The 22,330-nt window shown below is 53.3% G+C and overlaps 5 protein-coding genes across 5 annotated transcripts; 4 read left to right on the top strand and 1 right to left on the bottom strand.

Moving 5' to 3' along the window:
* The first annotated feature begins 2,632 nt into the window (after positions 1-2,632).
* On the top strand, positions 2,633-5,336 carry BDP81DRAFT_210036 (TBC domain-containing protein). Its single transcript, XM_060582654.1, has 2 exons — positions 2,633-4,676; positions 4,742-5,336. Exons 1-2 carry the CDS (start codon positions 2,916-2,918, stop codon positions 5,243-5,245), a joined length of 2,265 nt encoding a protein of 754 aa, XP_060446075.1. The 5' UTR covers positions 2,633-2,915; the 3' UTR covers positions 5,246-5,336.
* Positions 5,337-6,697: 1,361 nt separating this feature from the next.
* BDP81DRAFT_317751 (eukaryotic translation initiation factor eIF2A) lies at positions 6,698-9,077 on the bottom strand (the record flags this gene model as incomplete). The annotated part of the gene is made up of 3 exons (XM_060584286.1): positions 6,698-7,120; positions 7,182-8,712; positions 8,806-9,077. 3 exons carry the CDS (start codon positions 9,075-9,077, stop codon positions 6,698-6,700), a joined length of 2,226 nt encoding a protein of 741 aa, XP_060446074.1.
* A 613-nt stretch (positions 9,078-9,690) lies between these two features.
* On the top strand, positions 9,691-11,991 carry BDP81DRAFT_210017 (chaperonin Cpn60/TCP-1 family). The gene is made up of 4 exons (XM_060582653.1): positions 9,691-10,057; positions 10,125-10,279; positions 10,356-11,730; positions 11,809-11,991. The coding sequence occupies exons 1-4, from the start codon at positions 10,055-10,057 to the stop codon at positions 11,866-11,868; spliced, it is 1,593 nt and encodes a 530-aa protein (XP_060446073.1). The 5' UTR covers positions 9,691-10,054; the 3' UTR covers positions 11,869-11,991.
* A 2,165-nt stretch (positions 11,992-14,156) lies between these two features.
* On the top strand, positions 14,157-17,788 carry BDP81DRAFT_210006 (uncharacterized protein). Its single transcript, XM_060582652.1, has 4 exons — positions 14,157-14,361; positions 14,549-14,610; positions 14,703-14,992; positions 15,064-17,788. The coding sequence occupies exons 1-4, from the start codon at positions 14,321-14,323 to the stop codon at positions 17,545-17,547; spliced, it is 2,877 nt and encodes a 958-aa protein (XP_060446072.1). The 5' UTR covers positions 14,157-14,320; the 3' UTR covers positions 17,548-17,788.
* Positions 17,789-18,874: 1,086 nt separating this feature from the next.
* On the top strand, positions 18,875-22,250 carry BDP81DRAFT_317718 (uncharacterized protein; the record flags this gene model as incomplete). The annotated part of the gene is given in 6 exon segments (XM_060584282.1): positions 18,875-19,063; positions 19,183-19,482; positions 19,540-19,711; positions 19,776-20,969; positions 21,067-21,215; positions 21,234-22,250. 6 exon segments carry the CDS (start codon positions 18,875-18,877, stop codon positions 22,248-22,250), a joined length of 3,021 nt encoding a protein of 1,006 aa, XP_060446071.1.
* Between the last annotated feature and the right edge of the window lie 80 nt (positions 22,251-22,330).

Genomic DNA, 22,330 nt, shown 5'->3' with positions numbered 1-22,330 from the left:
CAGTGGTCAGTGAGTGAGAGTGTGGATGGAAGCGGCACTTGCGGCTTGAGAGTGAGAAGTGAGCACTGAGCAGTGAGACTCGAGAGTGAGGAGGGGGAACGGGAAATGACACTGGAGACGGGAGATGAGTGGATCGGACCTCCGATGGGTCCGAGTGAGGGAGTGAGCGGGCGGCCGATAGTAAACCCGGGCCTGGTTCGACGCCGGGCCGTTGATCTCAGCTGAAGGTGGTGACAATTACAGCTGGACAGGCGCGATGTGGCAGGGCGAGCAGGCAGGAACCCGACAGCTTTTTTGACGATTGAGAGACTTGTGGATGACTGAGTCGCGAGAGGTGGAGGAGGATTGGAGGTACATTGGCGGAGGTATCCTTGCGGACCCGAGCTAGATTGACGTGGGTGGGGCCCCGGTGGGCGGTACTTGCGATCTTGTACCTAAGCGAGAATCACACCTGCAGCTGTGGGCGGGTTTGGTGGTCTCGACTCATCTGGCCACTGTCTTTTAATTGTTGCTCTGCAGACCGACTGTTGGATTGACTGCTTGCACAGCTGGACAACTTTCACATTGTCTCTCGGTATTATCAGGAGCTCAGTCTCTCAAAGCAAGCTCACTCGAGCAAGGTCAGGTAGTCCTTGACCTTGGGCCAGACCACTGCTGCAGTCTGCATGCTGATATTTGATAATGTCCGAGTGGATCAGGGACATTGTCTCCCCCGTTGCCATGGCGGCCTCTGAGTGGCTCAAGATCCAGGATTAACCTCCCACCCTCCCATGCAAATTCACAGTGAGGTTCTAGGTTTTTGGTGTGTGTGTGTGTGTGTGTGTGCCTCCTGGCGGTGCCATGTTTCGCTCGAGGTTCTGCAGCCAGACACCCAGAGAGCCTGGTTCTTTCCTTCGCTTTCCCAGCTGGGATGGCTGCAGTGATGATCCAGGGTCACCACACCCACTCGACACAGCCTGCATTCGTCCAATCTGCAGCCTGCATAAACTGAGATCATGATTGCAACTCTTGTTTATCACACGCTGGGTTGCAACTTGCTGGGAGTCGGGACTTCTGGGACTCTAGCGTAGGTATTCTTCCATAGAGATGTTTAGTGTTGTGTACATGCACCACGGACATTGCGCTCTGCGTCTTTTTCATCACTAGCAGAGAGTACGTACCCATTGTGGAAATACTTACCTGAAATAGAGATATGGTCCAACGGATAGGTACCTTACCTTACCTTACGGAGTACCTGGGAATATCCGTACTTCCTTCTTCAGGAAGGAGACGAGAGAGACCTGACTGCAAGAAGTCAAGAAAAGAAGGGGGAAAAAAAGATACGTCTCCCTCAGGTACCGCCGACGTCTCCGCCCCCAATCAGAAAGGGGAAGAAAAACTTCTCCACGTCTCCCTCTCCCTCTCCTCACGGTCTCACCTCTCTCCTACTCCGTTACTCCTCCCATCCATGATCCCGTCCCTCTCCTTGATTCTCCCCCATTGGCATCTGCATCGGATCCTGTTTTCCCTCCCCTCCCCCCCCTCCCCCCCCTTTTGCCCCGTTTTGCGCCTTTGCCCTGGTTTTTTCTTCGACAACACCGCCGGAAGGTTGTTCGTCCTGTCTCGTCCGCTGCCTTCCCTGTCCCTGCTCACTTCACTCTTGTTGTCTGCTGTTACCTGTATCCGTATGCATAGCTCAACTCATCGTTGATTTGCCGCTCATTTGCTTGCTCTCTACAAAATCTGCCGTCATTTCGGCTCTACCCAATTGCCCATTGCATCTTCACCCCTCCTCATCTCCCGTCATCTTTTTTTTTTTTTTTTTTTTTTTTTTTTTCACTATCCTCTGCCATTTGGAAAGCCTTGGACTCGCCTCGTCATCTACCATCCCATCCACCATCCCACGCTCGCTACTTCACCTTGCCTTAGTATTCCTTGGATCCCTTTCGTTTCACTCACCACCCCCTCCAGCCCTATCCCGTCCGTGCCTATCAATTGACACCTGTGCATTATTGTCCGGGTCTTCATACACTATTACATACCGTCGCTCGCTACCTCACCTTGCCAACAACGCATCCATACCTTGGACCTCGCCGTGCCTCATCAGTATCCGTAACTACCTTACCACCGCTCTTCTTACCGCTAGATTGTCGCCGTTCACGGACTTTATATCGCTGTTTTCTGTATCCGTATCCGTACATTCGTTCATTCGCCCGCATCGCACCATACCGCACCATACCGCACCAACACCGCCAACACGCACATTCTTCCAAGTTCCATCCAGTATCATACCATTCAACAGGCTTATACAACACCGACACCGAACCCGAGGTCAACGCTTTCAGCTGTATCATCCCATCTTGACCTGATTGACGCATACTCCCGTCACTGCTTCCTTCGACACAACGCGTCCTGTGACCTTGACAGCCGGCCACCCCGCCGTCAATATCCCAGCCAATTTCGAGACACTTCATCTGGGCTTTCGCACACACTGAGCATCAAGGGGTCCCTCCCCACAGACAGTCTGCCTTCGTCTCGTCTCATCATCCCTCGTCAGAAAGACAAGACGACCAAGCACCAGCCAAGCCCTTCGCCAGGGATTGCCCGCTACGCATAATTGCGCCTTGCGAACCACCCGCGCAACCCGCAACCACTCTCCCACCTCAAGGTTCCAACGCCCAGATCCCAGCAATCATTACAGCATAGCCTGGTCCATTTCCCTCGCTCCACGCACCCGCACCCAGGTCCCGACTCCCAAGCAACCTGCCCAAGGGGGCCCTCCACATCCACCCTATTCTGGACTGTTGCCCCGTCCTCCCAAGGCCTGGCCACGACAATCTCGACCAAGAGTGACCGCCAAACAAGCTTTTGGTCTTGTTTTCTCTTCCTCCCTTTCGTTTCCTTCCTTTTCCTTCTCCTCGACACTCGGCGATGCAATGATGATATACGGGCATCAAGACGTTGATCTCGCGGGTCCCAGTCCAGGTTCGCCGCCAGGTATGACGTCCTCAAAGTCGTCAAAGTCCTCTTCCTTCAAGTCCTTCAATTCCGACGACAATAGCGTCCTGGACGACGTTAGCCACTTTGAAGAAATCGGTCTTGACGACGATGCTTCTCATTACGACACACAACGCGTTCGAAGCGAGTCACATTCGAAGCCTTCTCAACCTTACTCGAGATCCTACTCCAACGACTTCCGTCCTCCGTCATGGAAACCACCCCATTCTCGCTCCCCGCCGATGACACGAGACCTCGCGAAGCCTAGAAGCACAGGTCCCACGGCAGACCTCGCTCCCCACTCTCGCGGTTCCTCTCGGCCCCCTTTCTTGAGCTTGAAGACCGACAGCCACATTCTCAACCGCCGCAGCCCAAGCGCTGGACGCCTTTCCGATCCCCGTCGAAGCCCGGTGAACCCGGTAAATCCTCGAGGCTTCGCCAGCCACTCGACGACTTCTCTTCAATTTCCCCGCAAGAATCGCAGCCCGAGCCCGAATTTCTCCCTCTTGCCGAGAGACCCAAATGTGCCCCTGAAACCCCGTCGGGGCAGCTGGCAGTCGAACCAAGACAGAAAATCGACGTTTGATTTGGAAAAGGAGTGCGACGAGGATGACACAGACGACATTCCCGACGGCCTCATTCTCGACAATGTTCCCATCTCTCCTAGACCCAAGCTTGAGCGCACACCGAGCAGGCCAACTTCCTCTGGAGCATCGCCCAACAGGCCGCCAAAGGAACGTGTTCGCAGTGTCGGCAATGGAACATCTCCAATCCCAGTTGAGACGGGATGCTTGCGTTCACCGTCTTGGAAGTCCGACACCGCTCTGTCTTCAATTGGCGAACGTGGGCCTGAACCGCTCAAGACTCGGGCAAGAAGCTGGAATCTCGCATTGGCAGAACTCAGTGCCGATGCCAAGGATCTGACAGAGAAGCTCGAAGAGCACTCAGATTCCGTGCGTGAAAAGGCTGCCGAAAATGCCAATCCTACAGGACGTCACACGTGGAATGGCAAATCTCTTGAGCAACACGCCCAGAAGCCCCGCGTCAAGTCGGCTCTTCCCGAACTCCCTTCACTTCGGAGCCAGACCAACATCATGATCGACCCACTTCCAGCCTCCAAAGAAAAGGAGGCTGTGCTTAGTCGCACAAGACCATCATGGCTTCCTCCCAAGGATCCCGCAGAAGAGAAGCGTCATCTGCGCGAATACATGAAGATGATGGCACGCAGCGCCGAGGCGGATCGCCGCCGTGAGGCTACACGTCTGGCGCGGAAATCTTCACGAGATGTTAAGGCCGACAGCCTGATGCACATTTGGGAGGACGACATCATCCCGAGATGGACCGACGCGATCCGCGAACGTCGCACCCGTGAGCTTTGGTGGAAGGGAATTGCTCCGCGCAGCAGAGGCCAGGTCTGGTCCCGGGCCATTGGTAACGAACTTGGCCTGTCTGAAAAGTCCTACAAGGCCGCCCTCGGCCGGTCCCAGGAGCTCGAGGAGCGCGTCAAGGCTGGCAAGGGCGATTCGGAGGACATTCAGAGAGCGGCTTGGCTATCAGCTATCCGCAAAGACGTGGCCGAACACACTTGGCAGGATCTTCGAATTTTCCAAGTCGGCGGGCCACTTCATGAGAGCCTCGTTGACGTCTTATTTGCCTATGCGCTGTACCGAAGCGATATCGGCTACGTCAAGGGTTGCAACGTAAGTTTACCTCAGGTCCCACAAACATCGATTTGGTGATATCATCCAACTAACTCGTCTCACAGACTGTCGCCGCCCTTCTGTTACTGAACCTTCCCTCACCGTCAGCAACCTTCATCGCCCTTGCCAACGTCCTGAACCGCCCGTTGCCTCTGAGCTTTTACTCCGAAGACCCCGGTGCGAAGGCTTCAGCCTACAACCTCGTGATGCAGACTTTGAGCGTCAAGGCTCCCCGTCTTCACGAGCACCTGACCAAGGATATCTCCGAGGGGGACGCGGATTTCTACCTCGGCAACTTCTTCATGGGACTCGGAACGACACACCTGGCCATGGACGAGGCCGCTCGCCTGTGGGACGTGTACGTCTTTGAGGGCGATGCAGTCTTGGTGCGAGCAGCTGTGGCTACGCTCATGCGTCACGAAATGGCTCTCCTTGGCGCCAAGTCGGCTGGGGAAGCCAAGAAGCTGGTTGAGAGCGGCGCCAACAAGGATGGCCGTAAGGCTGTCGTTGGGGACGATGGCGCCGAAGACCAGTGGATGCGATCAGTTCGGGAAGCGGGCAAAGCCTAATCTGCTCCGAACCGTCTCGTATCAACCCAAATTTTTTTTTACGCTTGATGAATATTTCGGCTTTGGAAAACTACGACATGATCCTAACTGTTTATATCTAATCTCCTGGGCCGGTGTCGTACCGGCCCTTCCATCGGAGGGAATCGCACATACACCGAAAAACAACAACACTCAACTAAGCTCACATGAGGCAGTCGGCTGCAAGCTGTCTACTGATGGGCGTGTATAAAGAGCAACCGGCGTCTGCGGCGCGATGGACATTACCTGTGGGGAGCTGGCTTTTGTAGTAGCAACATTTTTGTGGCTTTTTTTTTTTTTTTTTTTTTTTTTTTTTTATCTCTACCTGTACGGGATATATACTATTCTCGTCTGTCTCTTGGATGTTTCGCAGTGCGCGAGCATTCTCATGGACAAAAGACAGACATTGTTGTGGCATGTAGATATACAGACGCTGGGCGCCGAGGCAACTTGACCATGCGGAACATGGCAGGCCCGGCTTTCCCTGTGGATAAAAACAATGTTTGTCTATATCTTGCGGGACAAGAGATGTCTCTGGATAGAGGATATAATCTCTATTGTTTCTACATCGTCGTTAATTAGGGAGCACATTTGTTCGCCCCGTTGACGACTTGGGGGTTGGTGTTTAGCATCAAACATTTTCTGGCGTCGCTAGCGATCCGCATCTTGTTTTCTTCTTCTTGAACCGGGCGGGGTTCATGACGTTGTTTCAGAGGTGTCGATCACCTCTTTGATATCCCATTCGTATCATAGTCGTATTGTAGAAGAATCCACGTGTGCTAGCATTTACAACTCATATTTGAGTCTGGAGAAGCGTCGTGACTGAGCCTGACAACGTAGTTAAACTCGCAATCACATGGCTCATCCTATGAAGGACTCCTAGAATGCTTCATGAGGCTTCTGCGACACAGGATTTGGATCTCTACAAGATTATGTATGTATGCACTTGCGCTCGATGGGAGATAAGATAGATGGCCCCACCTAAACATATCCGTTTGAGCCTGTAGGCCTGGTACATCACTAAGCGGATTATCTTGTGATGCATCGTGATACATTGGCTTGGTCGCTAGAGCCGTTAACCGAGATACTCCCAAATATGAGGCCTGGGGGGGCAGCATCACGAAGAAACGTAATTCACTTGCACTTGTCAATGGCACAGCGCGTGTCTTCAAATCCATGAATTAACTAACCTTCCTGTGCAGATGCCCAACCTCACCTGACCGCCCAAATGAGAAAACAACTGGGAAAGGCTCGTGACGGGCGCCCCCTTTAGACTTTTCACTCCTCATCATGGCCCCTTTTTTGCTCTCTTTCCAGGAACTGCGACAACTTGTGAGCGGACGATGGCTGTTGCTTCCGTCCTCGTCTAAAACACACAACAAAAAATCCTCAAACCCCTCATGTCATCCCTTGCCTAGGTACTATGGTACCCCTTTAGTTGACAATCTCCTCCGTCTCCTCGAGAACCTCCTCCACAATCTCCTCAATGATCTGCTCCTCACCCTCGCTGGCCTGCGTCTTCTGGGAGAGGAGGTAGGCGACAATGTCCAGGGGCAGACCGAGGTCCGTGCGCTCGTCGGCGACCTCCTCCTCGATGGACTCGCGCCAGGCGACCCACTCGGCGAGCTGGCGGCGGCGGGCCTCGACGACCTCGCGGTCGGCAGAGGCACCGCGGTCCATGTCCTCCTGCTCGAAGACGCGGCTGTACTCGCGGAGGTTCTTGCGGATCTGCTTCTGCTCCTCCTTGGTGAGCAGTGTCGGGGGGCGGGGGCGCCACGCGAGCTGCTTGAACTTCTCGACGGGCTCCTCGCGGAGAGCCTCACCCTTGAAGTCGTAGATGTGGTATCCGTTTTCCATCTATAGTGAGTTTGGTCAGTAATCGCATTCGTTCAAAGCAAGGGGAAGCATGGCAACGTACAGAGTGCTTCCAGGCGGAGGCCCAGGTGGCGACGAAGCGTCCTGAGGGGTCCCACTCAATGTCGGTGACGCCGTAGTGGTCGCCCGTGTTCATGAGCTGGAGGTTGGCGGTCAGGTCCTTGTCTGACTCGGGCTTCTCGCCCTCAAAGTCGAGGTCGAAGAAGTCAAGGTCGGAGCTCTGTTGGTTGTGGACGGTGGCGATGACGACGAATCTACCGCGGGGGGACCAGTAGATGGCGTTGCTGTTCTTCTTCTCCAGGGTGCGGAGGTGCTTGAAGTTACCAACAACGTTGCCCTTGGCCTTCTCGGGGCAGAAGAAGGCAACGGAGGTCTTGGGGGCGACGGCGACTGCGCCGACGGGCTCAGTTGTCGTGATAATGACGAATCTGTCACCCTTGGGCTCCCAGGCAAAGTTAATGACTGTGTCCTTGATGGTGTCGACAACCTCGACGGGAACGCCCTTCTCCTTGATGCGGAAGATCTCGAGAGTGGTAGCCTGGGACTTCTTGGACTTGGAGTGACGGTCGACCTTGACGCAGAGGTATGAGGCATCGGATTGCCAGTGGAGCTTGGCGTCGGAGACGCTGAAGAGGGGCAGTTGACGGACAACTTCCTTGCTGGGGATGGTCATAAGACCGACCTTGGCGGGGTTGCTGCCGATTTCGGGTGTCCAGTAGGTAAGAAGCTGCTCGTACGTCTTGATACCATCTCTTTGAACGGTGGCCGGGGCCCAGTCGAACTCCATGATACCCTCAATCTTGATGGAAGTCTTGTCGAGGAGGTTCATGCGGGGAAGCTCGTAGACAGAGATACCGGTCTGGTAGTTGAGACGCGCGACGTACTTGTCATCAGCGGACCACTTGAAGGCGGGCCAGAGGAGCTTGCGCTGCTTTGCCTCGTCCATGCCCTCCATATCCAGGTTGGCGAAGGAACGGATAGGCTTGCCAGACTCGGCGCTCCAGATGACGTAGTTCTTGCCATCATCATCGACAGACAAGGCCGGGTGGCCCTCGTCGGGGATGGAGATGGGGCGGGCAGACCATGTAACCAGGTACTTCTCGGAAGGAGACCAGTCGACGAAGGTGACGAAGGGGTGGGGGAAACGCTTCTGCCTTGACCACGACGGGCCGCCCCAAGTCTGAACACCCTGAGCGTGGACCGAGGTGAGGTAGGTTCCCTGTGGTGACCACCGGATGAAGCTGTCTGTCCAATTTTGACGGTCAACGACGTTCTCGGGGATGTCCTTCTCGTTGTTCCAGAAGACGCCGACGGTGTCGCCACGGTACATGGCGAACTGGTCTCTTCCACGGCCGCTGGGGTCCTTCATGAATGATCTCAGGTGCTCGGTCTCGGTGAACTCCTCAATGTGAGGCGGCGTGTACTCCTCGTGGACCTTGCCTTCGCGGCCGTAGCGGTCGACATCGGTGAGCTTGTTGACACGGAGGATGTGCTTCTTGTCGAGAGGGACCTGGTCGAGTCCGCGAACGGCAGCGGCAGCCTCGCTGGGGGAAGAGTACTCGACAAAGGCAAATCTGAGCGGTCATAGTTAGCATTGCTATTTTGTCTCGAACGCGATCCATCTCTTTGGGTAAGATCCGAGATGGGATCCACCAAGGCAAACGTACCTCAGCGACTTTCCATTCTCGCCCATGGGCATGTAAATCAGGTCCTCCCTCGTCTTTCCAACAGAGTTCAGCTTCTTCAGCAAGAACTTGACCAGCTTGGGCTTCTGGTCCTCGTTCACTTCGGGAAGGCCATCGATGACCACGAAGGTGTCGTATCCTTGCTCCAGCTGAACCTCGTACTTTTCGCGCAGGTCGGAGATGTCGATCTCCTCCTCATCGTACTCGTCGTCGTCGAGATCTGCCTCGCGCAGATGGTCGAAAGAAGGCGCCATGATTGCGACGACTGGATCAGTCTACAGTCGAGGTGTGGCGGTTGTGCTTTCTTCGGAATCGGGGGACGGAAGGGGAAGGGGGTGCGTGTCTCTCGGTGAGGAAGCGTTGCGATGGCCTTTCTGTGGTGGGAGGAAAAAAAGAGGTGCCAAATAGAGTGGGGTTGGGTGGCTTTCCAGTGGTTGAAAAGTGCCCCGCGATTTTCTCGGTTTTTTTGTGAGGGTTTTGGACTTGCGGAGCGCTTCAAGGTGGCTCTGGATGCAGGGCAAGTACGGTGCAAATTCTACGAACTGGCTCTGGAGATTTTGATGCTAACGACTTATTGACCGAATGGATTTCACGTCTCGAGGGGGAGTTCTACAGCGGGGGCAAAAGGGGACCAAGTGACTATCGCGCACACAATTTGGACCTCGTTTTGGAAAGTTTTTGGTGATATGGCAGATTCGTGTGGGCTGGATTATTGGGTTGTTCCGGCCCCGGAGTAAGCCCCTCGCTACCTTCGGTACCTTACCTAAGAAACCACGGTACCTGCCCGGTCGCGACTGTCACCTCCAATAAAGTCACGTGGAGATTCTGCCAGTCCTCACCGTCAGGCACACTTTCCCATCTTGGATTGCTTCAGGGTCACTCACCGCCCAGAGAAGCTTCCCCCGATAGGTAAGATGTAACCCCGCCAGGTGCCAATTGCAGCCATGAGCGGCGGCGCGCACTGACCACTGGCAACTGCTACAGTGGAGGATGGACGTCTGTAGAAACACCACAGCAGCTTTGCTTCGCTGACCACACTGCCTGGAAGCTCCTGCCCAGCACACCCCCACTTCGCCAGGCTGAACCCCCCCAAATTTTCTACGACGATTTTCTCGGTGAAGCTTCCCCAAGGCTGAGGATTCCGTACTACTCAGACACCTTTACTTCCCCCCACTCACCCAGTCACCGATTCGACTTTCGATACAGAGTGTCTGCATAATACACATTCACCATGGTTCGTCTCAAGCATCTGTTGCCCCGTGTGCGTGGGCTGTGACGCTGACAAAAGTGTGCCCCTCTAGTCGTCCTTCAGCCCGACACAAATCTTCGAGGACGGTACCACGGAGGAGAAGGGAGAGAATGCCCGTCTCTCCGCCTTCGTTGGCGCTATCGCCGTCGGCGATCTCGTCAAGAGCACCCTCGGTCCTAAGGGTATGGACAAGATTCTGCAGTCTGCGTATGTTGAACCCCGCCTACTTTTGAATCACCCCCCATTCCGCTGTGATCCACTGACATGGCTGACAAACGTCCAGATCGACTGGCGAGATCATGGTCACGAACGACGGCGCTACCATTCTGAAGTCTATTGCCCTCGACAACGCTGCGGCCAAGGTGCTGGTAAACATTTCCAAGGTCCAGGACGATGAGGTCGGTGATGGTACTACATCCGTTGCTGTCCTTGCGGCGGAGCTTCTGCGCGAAGCTGAGAAGCTTGTCGACAAGAAGATCCACCCTCAGACCATCATCGAGGGTTACCGGATAGCAAGCCAGGCTGCCCTCAAGGCCCTGAAGGAGTCTGCCGTCGACCGCAGCAACACTCCCGAGGCATTCAGAAAAGACCTGCAGGCCATTGCCCGCACCACCCTCAGCTCCAAGGTTCTGGCCCAGGACCGCGACCACTTCTCCAAGCTCGCCTGCGATGCCGTGCTGCGACTCAAGAACTCCTCCGACCTGAGCCATATCCAAATCATCAAGAAGGCCGGTGGCAAGTTGAGCGACTCGTACCTCGACGAGGGTTTCATTCTCGACAAGAAGATTGGTGTCAACCAGCCCAAGCGCCTCGAGAAGGCCAAGATCCTGGTCGCCAACACCTCTATGGATACAGACAAGATCAAGATCTTTGGCGCCCGCGTCAAGGTGTCAACAACGAGCAAGTTGGCCGACCTCGAGAAGGCCGAGAAGGAGAAGATGAAGGCAAAGGTGGAGAAGATCAAGTCGCACGGCATCAACTGCTTCATCAACAGACAACTCATCTACAACTGGCCCGAGCAGCTCTTCACAGATGCCGGCATTATGTCCATCGAGCACGCCGACTTTGACGGTATTGAGAGATTGGCGTTGGTGACGGGCGGTGAGATTGCCTCGACTTTTGACCACCCCGACCAGGTCAAGCTGGGACAGTGCGATCTTATCGAGGAGGTCATCATTGGCGAGGATACCTTGATCAAGTTCTCTGGTGTTGCTGCCGGCGAGGCATGCACTATTGTGCTGCGCGGTGCCACAGATCAGCTTCTGGACGAGGCGGAGCGCAGTCTGCACGACGCCCTCGCCGTTCTGTCACAGACGGTGAAGGAGCCGTGGACCACTCTTGGTGGTGGATGTGCTGAGATGGTCATGGCTAAGGCTGTCGAGGGTGCTGCCACTCGCGTTGAGGGCAAGAAGCAGATGGCCGTCAGCAGCTTTGCGACTGCGCTGCGCCAGCTGCCCACCATTCTGGCCGACAACGCAGGTCTCGACTCTGGCGAGCTTGTGGCCCGTCTGAGAAAGGCGATTTACGACGGCATGACGAATTATGGATTGGACCTGCTGTCACCCGGCGGAGGCATCACCGACATGCGTGACTTGGGTGTCGTTGAGAGTTACAAGCTGAAGAGAGCGGTCGTTTCATCTGCCAGTGAAGCAGCAGAGGTACGTCCCGCCCCCGTAGCAACGCCTTTGGTGTTGATTGTGAGATGATATTTGGGATAAACGACTAACACACAGTAGCTTCTTCTTCGCGTAGACGACATCATTCGCGCTGCTCCCAGACAACGGCAGCGCGCTTAAACGACACACGCCGATGATGGCAGCACACGAGGATTTCTCGGCAGGAATGGGAGGTCAAGAGAGAGCAAAAAGAGTCATATTCGCATGTTAAGGCTGGGTGAAAGACAAAAAGTGAAAACCATAGACCGGGGGGATCAATCTTGGGCTGAATGAATCAATGGCAGTGTCATGAACGATTTGAACGTCCATTTTCGGGTTCGACTATTGCAATGTCTTGACAGGATGACCCGTTCGTTCTGATCCAACTATTCTGCACATGCGGGACACTTTAAACGAGGGACTGCTAATAAAAAAGACAAAGTCATGAGCTGACATGAGGCTGAAATGTGAGGCTCTATTCGCCCTACCGTATTGAACGGTAAGATTATGGCGTATATCCGTACATGGGGGCGATGGGTGGTGGAAAGATGCGGCTTAGAATTGGATGACAATAAGCTTCGCCTTGCCCTTGGCCGGTCACTAGTAAGGAAGAAGAAGGTTTCTTTGTGCATGATCGACGCGGGATGCCGATTACAGATGGGGGCCCACGGTATTGAAATAGGCAGAAGGATTAATTAATCACTTGATTCCTCCGCACGACATTGGTTGAGAAGTTGAGATTCTTGTGTCCGTGCAAGTTGCAAAAGGACTCACACCCGTAACAGCAGGTGAATACGAATAGTGGGCAAGTAGACTTTTATCCTTAGGGTTTTCTTCATTCTCAATCATCCCATCCCATCCCATCTCTAATCAAGGTCGTTCATCTCAAAACTTGCCAGCGTTTACTTTCGTCTCTTGTATAACGTATTATCCCAGAACTACGGATACGGATTTCTGATCCAAAAAGGGATGGCAGATGCAAAACAAGACCCGGCCCACCGGGCCCGCAGATCGGAATGTCGAGGGATGGAGTCGGAGCCTGGAGGGCAAGCAATTGTCCATGAGTCGCACTGATTCTATTCCTTCTCCACACACCAACCATGGCCGCTCTCACCAAGGACCAATATGTGCGGTATGATGTACACGTACGCCGGAGGCCGTGCAAAAGTATCCCCCCGGTGCAGAAGTATCCCTCCAGAAAATCATTACGGATGAATTCAGGAGTAAAACTCAACTCCTATTCTTACTTGCTTTCTGTTGGAGGAGGGCCCAGTAACTTGGGTATGGCTTAATGCCCCGTCAGCTAAGGCTCAGGTACGCATCACGTACCGGGGAAGCCACATTGACCGTTACAGACAGCTGCGCCCATGACGCCATGCTTTCGTCTGTTTGTTCGTTCTTGCCGTTCCCCCCCCACCCTCTCCATCTGTGCTCAGTACTCCGTACCACTTTCTGCTATTCTTCACCCCGGTTCACAAACGGCCCCGTTTGTACGCAGTATCCGTAGCGAAGGCCCAGGCCCATCCCATGCCAACCTGTCGCGTCCCACGCCACGTTTCTTGGACGACCACTGACGGTTGGTTGACCAGTGTTCAATACGATACGGGCGAGAAACTACTACTACCACCAGGACGGGGATTTGCAGCTTCCAACCAAGATTTCTTCTCGCACCCTCGTGTGTGGACCGGCTGTACGGCACAATGACGGTAGAATGCTACGCCGTACTGGACGGGCGGCCCGCTAGAACATGATTGGCTCGTACCTTGGTCAGAGATAGAAAGAAGGCACAGCAAACGCTGGATGGACTCTCCCAGCCCCTCCAAGTTGCCCGAGTTCTAACTAAAGGTGGGAAGAGGAAAGTAGGGTTTGTCACTTGGCAGTTCGTTGGTGGTTGCTTCCCATCTGCTTGTTTGCCTCTTGTACTACCTTCTTACCTACCTTACACAGCAATGAAGTGCCTCATTAGGTATTCGTTGCGTGTAGCTGCGGTAGCGACCGCAGCCAAGCCCATTAACGATTGCCCCAAGATAGCTACCCATTACCTGATACCTTGGAGGCTCCCATCGTGGTATCCGTATGGGCGGGTGTTTGTCACTCGTGTGTGTGTCGGGCGTACGCTAGCCATTCTTCAGGAAGCACTACCCTCGAGCCGGCCTTGTCTTGCATGTTTCTTCTATTCCTTCTTCCCCTTCCCCCTCGTCTTTGTCCTCGCTCTCCCTCTTCCTTCTTCTATTTCTAGTCTGGGCTTGTTCCATCAGCTTTGACCTTGCTTTGCCTAGTCTCTAATCCCCCCGTCAGCTTACCTTGGGCTTGTCCGTCACCTTGCCTGCCGCTTCCATCTTTTCATAGGCGCGCGCCGCCGCACCCAGGCAAAGTCTCGTCTGCATCCGAGTGTGGAATTTGGACCAACAAATGTCATGGTCGCAATAGGATCTCTTACCTTACAGTAGCATGATCCTTTTGCCACTCTTCTTTGGTTCTTCTTCTCGCATCCCAGACCATTCCCCCGTCATCTTTTTATCCCGTTACATCTGGAGTCTCCGTCTCTCCGCTTGCCAAGCCGGCGCTGGGTAGGGCAAGTTGACAGACGCCGATGGCGGCCCCGCTGAAGAGACATGGCATCTTGGCGGCTTGGTGAGTAAACACCCTCATTCCCTGCTGTACTACCTTTACTTTACCTCCCTTACCTGCTATGCGGTCTCAGATGGCATCAGAGAAGTCTCAAACCTGCAGCTTTTTTTTGATTCGACCTCTCTTATTTCTTGCTCAATTGTTCTGGGGCCTGCGACATTGACATTGCTGACATCAACTCTGCTACCAGTATTTTACTACTTGCATGCACAGCATGGATATCCTTACGGTTTAACAGCAGCGCTGCTTTTGGTCAGTGAAACCCACGGACTCTTTCCTTTACCTCATTTACAGATTGCGACACAATCATCGCATAAACGACAACTATTACTAACACTAAGCAGAGCGGCCAATACATTTCTCCATCCTGACGCTCTTCGAATCCGGCTTGCTCATCGCTATATGGTGCAGACAACTATTGCCGTGGAAAAGTTCGAGCAGCAGATATCAACTCGCAACCTTCTCTTCCTCGAAAAATGACTGGCAAAGACGACTCCAAACCGGCATCGACGTCGCGCGCAACCCTCGGTTCTTGTTGTCACCTTACTTCTTCCTAGGATGCGCTCTTGTCCTGCGGTCGCTGCTCTTTTGGCGCACCATCCGCACGATTCACTGCTCATGGGAAAGCTTCGAGGTTCGTCTCCCGGCAGCTGTCGCAATGTTGAGAAAGCCCATGATCGGAAAGAACTAACACGCCGCGCGCAGGTATTTCTCCCAGCTCTTGTCGTCCTCTACACGACGGTTTCTCCCTCTACCATACGACTCCAACAACACACTGGCGACCAAGCCCGATCCCGACACTACTGTAACGTTGCTCACTTGCGCTACTTCATTATTGCTATCGTATGGGCCTGCGCCACAAGGGCCACGCTCGCACTGTCAACACAGTCAGCCGGCGCAATCTGCCCTGCAGGCTTCTTCCGTTGGGAAAGACAGATCCCCATAGTCCAGGTCGTTACTGTCATCTTGGATGCGCTGCTGTTGTTCTACCTCTCGAAATGGCGGCAGGACACTGTGGACGATGCGCCACAAGCATGGGGATTCGTGTCAAGACTCTTTCTAGGTTCCGCAGGCGTACTGGCTTTGCTTGCCTGCTTCTCCCTCCACAATGCTCGAAACACCCGGTGGGCGTTTGGACTGCAATTTGTCGAAATCAGAGATCTACTGACGGACAGCACGGTGGCGTCGCTGGGGCTGATTTTGGGATTTTATGTCATGAGTGGCATGCATCCTAGCACGTTGGGGATGGTTGTCACGGCTTCAGGCGTTTATGCCCATCAGCTCGTCCGCATACTGCAGGCCGCGCTACCCATGGACGGTTCTCTGCACTACATGATAGCTAGCGCTCTTACGATTGTAGGTGTCGGCCTCCTTTTGCGATACGAAAAGGATATCGCCAATGCCTCTGGGTCCTCGTCGGGGGATCCACGACTCATCAGGTTTCTCTTGATGTGGTACGTCGTTCTTGTCGGCGTCCTCTGTGGAACATACCTCATCTTCTACCCGGACTTCAACTCTACCGATACCCTATCCTTCCCCGATCTCCTTTCTGCGGCAAACACCAAGTCCGACACCTGGATCGGGAGAGCGAATCAGAGCTCCACCTTCGAGGGCGCAGCGAAAGAATATCAACAGCGGTATGGTGTGGCACCGCCTCCTAACTTCGACAAGTGGTACGAGTACGCTGTTGCCAACGGCTCGCCCATTATCGACGATTTCACACAGATCAATGACGATTTACTTCCGTTTTGGGGCGTTGCGCCGAACGTTCTACGCGATCATACGAAGCATTCCTTGGAGATTCCGTGGCTTGGCATGGGAGGCATTCGGATTCGTGGGGGAAAGGTCAATGTGGCTCCCGGTACGCCTGGGTCTCACATGTGGATGATGACCTCTATGAAGAACATGATTGAGGACTTTGCCGAGCATCTCCCCGACATGGACTTTGCCATCAATCTGAACGACGAGCCTCGCGTGGCAATCCCATTCGAAGACATGTCGAGGCTTCACAGCGTTGGCTTGGAGTCGAGGACAAAGCTACTCCATACGAAGGACCGAAAGAAGTTTGACAGGTCCAAGTCGGCAGTCTGGGGCGACGATGATGCCGTGAAGGGACCTGAGGCGCGGTCCCCCTTCTTCGAAGACCGCATCCGAGATCAAAACTACTACGAGTTTGTTGCTCCAACCTGCCCGCCTGACTCCGCCGCCCGGAATACGAGATGGTGGAGCACCAAGGAGGCGTGCCGTGGATGCCTCCTGCCGCATGCTATCCGCGTCTTTGAGGCGCTCGTGAACCCCGTTGTGTCGAACTGGACCTCGGCAACAGACCTCTGCCATCAACCGGATTTGGCCTACCTTCACGGATTTCTACTGTCTCCTGCGCCAGCCCTGTTCACCAAAGAGGCATTTCCCGTGTTCAGTCAAAGCAGGACGTCAGGGTTTGCCGATATTTTGGTGCCTTCGCCTTGGAACTACGACGACAAGGCCGCATATGATGAAAACGAGGATATGGAATGGAGCAAGAAGAAGAACACCATGTTCTGGAGGGGCTCATCTTCGGATGGGTACGCAGCCCGGGGCTCGTGGCAGGGCTTTCTCAGGGCCCGATTCGTCCAGGCTGCAAATACGATCACAAGGGTTGCCAAACTTCAACAGGACGGTCAGACCAAAGTCTTGGGACCAGATGATGCGCCAGATTTTGACGTTGGGTTCGTAAGCAGATGGACCAAGTGCCACCGAGAGGACTGCCAGAGCGAAAAGGATACCTTCTGGGGCATCGGCCAGGACTCGCCCGACAAGTCGCAGGTTCCTTTCACCGACCATTGGAAGTACGCACACCTGATGGACCTCGACGGCGCGGGATTCAGCGGACGTTTCATCCCGTTCCTCCGCAGCAAGAGTCTCGTTTACCGCTCCGGCCTCTTCCGGACTTGGTTCAACGAGAGAGTCCACGCGTGGCGCCACTACGTCCCCGTCGATGTGCGACTCCACGAGCTGTGGGATCTCCTGTCGTACTTTGGGATTGACACGGAAGGCAAGAGGCGAGCAGAGGCTATTGCGGAAGAAGGCAGGGCGTGGAGCCGCAAGGCACTTCGGAGAGAGGACATGCGCGTTTACATGTTCCGGCTACTGCTGGAATGGGGACGACTGGTGGATGATGAGAGGGATCAACTTGGTTTTGTGGTTTGATGAAATACCCCCTTTTTTTTTCCCCTTTATTTTCGTTACAATACCGGTTCGATAGCATTGGATGCATGGCGTAACTTGGCTAAGAATGGGGCCTCCGGCGTTGGGTTGATCAGAGGGCTCATGTTTGACATCCCGTTGATAGAGCATCTAGGGATTACGACGAACGAACACGATTATAAGTAGAGGCTTTGGGCCACTCTAGGTACATAAATGAGGACATCACTGCCATTTGGCACTTCAAGTTGATTTCTTCCAGATTCATTATGAAATGCTAATTCCTTCACATCATAGCTCTTAGATTCAGCTCTCGTATTTACTTCAGTTGACTATAAGTACTGTGTATAAGTCACGATAGCGTGTAGCCTAATCATTGATGCGCGACTGCCATAGTGTGAGTTTGCCTCGAAGCTGGAACCATCTTGAGGCTCATGGACCTTGGACTCATCCGTCTTCCATGTGCTCACGCTGAGATACACCACTGACCTCATTCGCTGGTGTCAGCTATTAAACCCTGTCCAAATGTGAGTGTGTATGGAGGCTCTGATTGGATGGTTAGGCTTGCCGCCTACCTTATGCAGACAGAAACGACAGGATACGCGCCTGTCCAGCCTGCCTTGAACTTGCTTGGCTCCTCCTCCTCATCCTCCTCGCCTCATGGGCACCCAGTATTCAGGCAATCGCAGCAGGCAAAATTTCTGGCAGGCTCTTGACGGCATGGGTTTAATTGTGCAATAGGGGTGTTACCTTCGCTCCTGCACCGTAGTATCTTGGTGCTTGGGTGGTGCAAAGACACCCTAAGCTGGCAGTTTGTTGGTTTCTTCTTGTGGCCGAACCTCAGCCTGGTCACAAATTCTTCATTCCCCCCAGAACGAGGCTCTTCTAGTGTCACACAACATCATCTATTTTTGCTGATTTCCTGGTTACGGGCTTCAGAACGCGGGTATCGGCATTTCTCAAACTTGACAAACCTTCTTCAGGAAACCACGACAGTCGTCCAGATGCTGGCACCGACCTTCAAAACAATAGTCCACAACCCGAGGACACTGCGAGAACGACAGAGGACGATTCTCGAGGCAACGTAAACGCGCCACCGAGGCGAGAGACCGACTCTGCACGAGATCCGGGTAGACGCATTGCACATACCGCCACAAAGAAGTCGGACGCATCTCCTCACGGCATCAAAATCCTCGTCCCTCAGCCGGCGGACAAGTCAGGCTGCGTGGACATTGTGGCCATTCACGGGCTCAACGGCCATCGCGAAGAGACATGGACGGACTCCCAAACAGGATTGCAGTGACTGAGCGACTTTTCATGCCTGCCGAAAGACATGCCCACGGCACGAGTATTGACATTTGGTTATAATTCCAAGACCTACTTCAGTCGATCCGAATCAGATATACCGGACTTTGCCTCCGAACTACTTTACGCACTAAAGTCACAGCGAATAAGCGAAGAAGAGAGACAGCGCCGCATAGTCTTCATTTGCCATAGTCTCGGGGGTCTGGTCTTCAAACAGGTACGTGCAGTGATTCTTGTTTCTGCCCTGCCTTCTTTTCAGACCTCCTCTGCAACCTTCCGTCCGCAAGATGCTGCTGCTTTTCGAAACCATGCGAAACTTCCTGCTGACGGAATCAGGCCGTAATCATGGCTCATGAGCAAGACCGCCACTACTCGTGTATCTTGGACCATATTCACGGTGTGGTTTTCCTCGGCACCCCACATCGCGGCTCGAGCCTAGCTACTTGGGACGAAATCGGCACGCTCGTTGTCAAAGCTAGTACACTTGGATACTCGAGCAATAGCAAACTATCGAGCAGTCTGAAAGTCGATTCGAAGTTCTTGAGACGCATAACAGAATCGTTCGCAGCTCGTGGGGAAGACTTTGAAGTTAGAAGCTTCTATGAGACTAAGCGGATGAAGGGTTTGAACTGCCAGGTAGCGTAGTCTGCCAGGCATCAGGATCATGTGTGGAAACTGACAATAGAACTTCAGGTCGTCGAGAAGGAATCGGCCAAGTTGAATTGGCCTAAAGAGCTGTCCATTTCCTCGAACGCCAATCACTCCGACATCTGCAAGTTTCCGTCACCAGAAGACTCGCGATACAAGCTTGCTTCTCAAGCTATTCGCGAGGAGGCGGGGGAGTTAGCATCTGGCACTGATGTTCGTGAGTTTTTGTCAAGGCAATTGCCATTAACTGATCACTAACACATCGATTAATTGAACTTAAGTGCTCGATCCGCTAGCGATGGCATGCCTAAGGGAACTCAACTCAGCCTATGAATACCATCTTGACCAAATCGACAACCCGATTTCCAAGACTTGCGAGTGGTTCACATCACATACGCAATGGAATCGATGGGACTCACTTCCAGGCTCGGGTCTTCTATGGATCACAGCTGATGCTGGCTGTGGGAAGTCGGTATTGGCGAAGTATCTTGTCAACTTTTTTCGAGAACGGACCTCTAGGGCACACCTTCATACTCATGTCTGCTATTTCTTCTTCAAGGAAGGACTAGAACACCAGGACAACGCACCATCTGCTGTTTCAGCGATCCTTCACCAGCTATTCTCCAATCAACGTCGATTAATGCACCACGCCATGGCCAAATACTCTAACATGCCAAAGAACAGTTTCAATCGCTTTTCCACACTATGGTGCATTCTCCTAGCAATGATGGAAGATCCCCAAACAAAGGACGTGCTGGACGGTCTGGATGAGTGCGAAGACAAGTCATTGGAAGAGCTCATCAAGGCTCTGGCGGACTTTGTTCAGTCTCGCAAAACGATACCCAACAAAGCAAGGCCAGCCTGTAAGATCATTCTCCTAAGCCGGCACCTCAATTCTATCGAACGGAGGTTTGGACTCCGGCCGAGCATCGGTAGCCACGATGCTGGCGCACAGTCCAGCGAAGGGTGTGTCAATTTCAGGCTCAGTGCCGAGGAGGAGAGTGCCTCCGTTGCAAAGGATATCGCTCAATTCGTCGCATCAAGAATTTCAGATCTTGGCCGACAGTCAGAAATATCCACCGAAATTCTGCATCGAATTGAGAAACGGCTTATCAGCAGTGCCGATTGCACTTTCCTTTGGGTGTCTTTGGTCATGAATATCGTGAAAGGAGCGGAGGTTGACGGAATTTCAATGGGCCAGATTGAAGCCATCTTGGCCACCACCAAGCTCGAAGACGTCTACGAGAAACTCTTGTCTGGTCGAGCATCACCTTTGAAGTCCAGGAAGGTTTTACTGCTTATTCTTTCCGCTGTTCGCCCATTGACTGTGGAAGAGTTATGCGGAGCTGTGGAAGTTAATCAAGACTACCACCAACAACAAGATACCAAAGAGTCGGAAAGAGTCATGGCCCATTTAGAATCGATATCTCTCCATGAGCTCGGTCAACGGAAGGAAGTTTCCAGAGCTCAAGACCGTCCATAAGTCCGAAATTACCGAGGCCACGACAGGATTATCACCGATATCCTCGCCACCCGCGCTTTGACAAGTGAAAAAGAAGACAAAACGGAGAGTCATTGCTAGGTCCGGAAGAATAACGACCTCGACAAATATGATGCAGAAGCTAGAGAACAACGAAAGAAGAGCTATGAGGGCCATTTCGCTCCGGCCCGGGGCGAACCATGATAGACTCAGTCGACAGCCAGAAGTCCAGACGCGAACAGTGTCGAACTTGTAAGAGCTGCAACATCACATGCACAGGCCGTTCATAAATCATATACGCCAAGTATGTGGGCATTTAGTTAGGATCCGCAAGGGCAAAATCTATCTAGTTCATCAGACAGCCCGCCAATTTCTATTGCATCAACGCAGGGAGCTCGGTTTCGGAGCGATTTCTCAAGGCAAAAAGTACTCTTTACCCACACATCGAGACAGGCAGGAATCAGGAAGCTCGACACTTGTTTCGCAGTGGCAACATTCAATCAGTCTGGCGGATGCAAACCTATACATGCTTCAGATCTGTGCCGATTACCTCGACCTGTTCCGGTCAGCAAAGGCATTCAAGAAGGCTGCCTTGACCAAACAAGAAGCGAACGTTTACCTCAAAGACTGTCGCAAAGACTGTCGCAAGGACCCTCCTCGGGCATTCCTGAGATACGTTTCACGCCATTGGTTGGATCATTATCGACCGATACGGGAGGACCTGAAGCTCTCTTATGACTATCTCCTACAACCAAATACTCCACAGTTCAATGCATGGATTATCTCTCATGGTTCATGGATGCCAGAAGAACAACGGAGGATTTTGGAAATAGGTGGTGTTTCAATTATTAAGGAGGAGGAAGAAGAGCTCAGCATGCCCATGGGCCTCCCCTACCAGGCGGGTCACGGCAGAGTCAAAACGCGTCAAGCTGATGCCAACATCGGCCCTTTGGAGAAAAGAGAGCGAGAACTCCAAGCAGCTCTGCAACATTTCAATCTCATAGGCAGGGAGATTGATATATACGACGAAGAGTTTCTTGACGGGAGACGATACTGGAAAGGGAAAGACTACATTGAATCAGGCGATGCCAGCACCTCAGACGAAGATGAGGAGGCTGGCATGGATATGAAGGAATCGAAGGCAACCGTTCCTGATCGTATGCAGTACTACCGCCAACAGCAGAGTAGGCGTGTGATGAGAATCATTGAGGAGGGCCGAGTCTCAACTTCAGCGTCTATGGCGAATCCAACTTCGTCTCGTTCTTGGCTTGCGTGACGATTTCCTCGGACACGTACCTATGCTCACCAACAGCCTTGTAAAGGCTGTAGATGAACAAGCAACCAGACGACTGATAT

This window comes from Colletotrichum phormii (assembly GCF_030913505.1).
Source record: "Colletotrichum phormii strain CBS 102054 chromosome Unknown BDP81scaffold_8, whole genome shotgun sequence".
In the NCBI taxonomy this organism is placed as follows: domain Eukaryota; kingdom Fungi; phylum Ascomycota; class Sordariomycetes; order Glomerellales; family Glomerellaceae; genus Colletotrichum; species Colletotrichum phormii.
The sequence above is the reverse complement of the archived record's forward strand: the minus strand, read 5'-3'. Positions and strand labels throughout refer to the sequence as shown.